Here is a 2747-nt window from a genome sequence, read left to right on the forward strand (position 1 = left end):
ACAGCCACGGTATCCCCTTGTTTAAATGTGTTTCATTCAGGTTCCCTCCTGTAACCACACATGCATCGATAATGGCCGCCCAAAACCCCAAAAAAATCAAGGTCTGATATCATCTCAAGTTTGTAAAAAGCCTCTCATCCCAGCATGCAAATTGCCCTCACTTAAAACAGCCATTATCTGAGAGTCTCTATTATGCTTGTTGGGGGCTTCCCTTCCCTGTAGAAAGTTCTATCGGCTTTAATGCATGTAAATGGTCTGCAAAGGCTAACATCCCTGTGTTTCCTGCAGAGGGGGTTTCTCTCCCATACACACCCCCTCTAAATTGATTGAAATGAGTACAGAGAACACGTGTTTGTGTGGCCGCTCGATGCGCTTGGAGTTAAAAATATTTCAAGAAAATCGCAGATGATGTCACTTTAGAAACGGGAAGAGAAGATCGGTTTTCATAACAAACACTCTTCGTTTACTTCAGGAACATAGTGACATCACTATGGAACATTCTATTGGCTAGCGCTCCAACACCTTGTACGTGAAGGTGAAATAAGTTGTTAACAGTATTTCAACACAGCACACGACCCACTAACTGTCATTTTGAGGTCATGCAGGACTTCCTGTCTCTTGCAGTCGTGTTTCCGTCTGTCACTTTGTTTTAATAATAACAGACATACAGACACCCCCTCCCCCACACTTTGTCTTACCCCCCAGCACCCTGCTGTACCCCCCCTCCCTCTGTGTGTGAAGTGAAGTCCTGGAGGAGACATTCATGGCAGTAGTGATGTTCACTTAGCTCCACCTGCAGGCGGTGTACTCCCATGAGAAGGTGAAGATGGAGGGAACCATCACGCAGCAGACCAAGCTCATCGACTTCCTGCAGGCCCAGGCGCACGGGGGCTCCAAGAAGAAGAAGGTCAGCACCATGTTTTTTATTTATTTATTTTAGGAAGCGACAGATGTTACAACAGCTGTGCCGTCATCGAGATTGTTTTGTTCCAGTTTTTTTGCATTTAAAAAAAACGGATTATTTCGTTTTTTTGTTCAATATTTTCTCTAACTTTAAATCTTTTTAAGTTTTGCAATTTGTAAATAAATCATTGCAGCAAGATTTGTCCAACTATGCCATTGCTTTGTAGAGTTTTCAGAGTTTGCATTTTGACATCTTTTTGATTAGTAAATATATATTTAACAGTGGCTTGTTAATTATTATTTTGTATTTATTTTTTAATATGGCATATGAAATGATAAAAGGATGAGAGCTTAAAAATGTAAAATAAGTAATATTAATAATGAAACAAATAAATACAATAAAAGCCATATTTATATATAAAGCTAAAATCCAGCATATTTACATTTTGAAGCATTAATTGTTACAAATGTTCATCAATGTGCATTCTCCCTCTTCAAATAAACGATTCAATGAAAAAATGAAATAAATATTAGTGCAAATGACTTCCCAAAATAGAAGGGAAAATTCAAGTAATTTAAGTTTGAAAATGAATTTATCATAAAGTTTAAATTCAGGACATATGCCGTTCAGAGATAGTTGTAGATCATCCCCACATAGAAACTGAACTCAGAACTCATGTGGAAATGAAGCTGCATATTAATCATTCAAAACATGTGAATACATATTGTTCCTGTTCCTCTCAGGGTCTGTTTGGCCGTCGTCGGGAAGACCTTCTGGCTGCCATGGCTGCTCAGGCTCAGAATCAGAGTCAGAGTCAGAATCAGAGTCAGGGTCAGGGTCAGGGTCCGGTGTCCCCGCTGCCCTCCATCCAGCCGGTGCCTCTGCAGTACAGCGACATCAAGCTGGCTCTGGACAAAGAGAGGGGTCGCAGCACGGAGCTGGAGGAGGCGCTGCAGAAGATGAGAGGAGAGCTGCGGTCTCTGAGAGAGGAGGGTGAGTCACTCTCTTTGACCTATAGGAAACTCATCCAATCCAACTTTATGCATACAGCACATTTAAAAACAGCAGAGTCCACCAAAGTGCTGCACAGCAATACATATATAAAAAGCAGCATAAATACATTTAGACAAAACCGATAGGACCAAACAATTATTTTAAAACACAAGACAATGAAACCATACTTACTGTATATTAGCCACAGACTGAAAAACTCTCATACACGATGAAAAACTATATAAAACACAAGTAAAGACAAAAAAACGTTCCGTCCGTCACTCTGTGAGGGTGAGTTACTCGCCTTTGAAATATAGATTGCATTACATGACACTTGTTAGACACTTTTATCCAAAGTGACTTACATACTCAATACTGTGGACAATCCCCACAGGAGCACTTTGGGGTGAAGTGTCTCAGGGACACAACGACATGCTGACTGCAGTGGGGTTTGAACCTGTGACCCCCTGATCCCAACATCAACGCACAACCCACTGCGCCACACACCACGTAGATAACTACGGAAGCCCTGAAGGCGAGTGGGGTAAAGAAAGAAAAACTATGGGTATCCATTTTCTAGATCTGATCCAAATAGTTTTCCCCCTGTGCTTATGACTGACGAACACCTAGAAAACGTGTTGGATATCAAACCATTCACATCTTAAATTTACATTTTAAGAAATTGTAGTTTTTGTATTTCTACCCCAAGCTTCCATAAGTGGGTCAAAAATGACCCGCATGCATTTCCTAAAGGAACCTTTGATTCTTACCACCTGTTGCTGTCAGGAATACATTCACTGTAGACGACATCACAAGTGACACCTCTCAGGAAGATTATTTTACACAGCAG

The 2747-nt window shown here is 40.9% G+C and overlaps 1 protein-coding gene across 1 annotated transcript; it reads left to right on the forward strand.

Moving 5' to 3' along the window:
• Positions 1 to 777: 777 nt before the first annotated feature.
• On the forward strand, positions 778 to 1897 carry LOC104963538 (citron Rho-interacting kinase-like; the record flags this gene model as incomplete). Its single annotated transcript, XM_010792138.1, has 2 exons — positions 778 to 907; positions 1648 to 1897. Coding segments are annotated over exons 1-2 (331 nt in total), but the record flags the coding sequence as incomplete, so codon positions are not given.
• Positions 1898 to 2747: the final 850 nt, after the last annotated feature.

This window comes from Notothenia coriiceps, unplaced genomic scaffold, assembly GCF_000735185.1.
Source record: "Notothenia coriiceps isolate Sejong01 unplaced genomic scaffold, NC01 NC01_scaffold00036344, whole genome shotgun sequence".
Classification (NCBI taxonomy): Eukaryota; Metazoa; Chordata; class Actinopteri; order Perciformes; family Nototheniidae; genus Notothenia; species Notothenia coriiceps.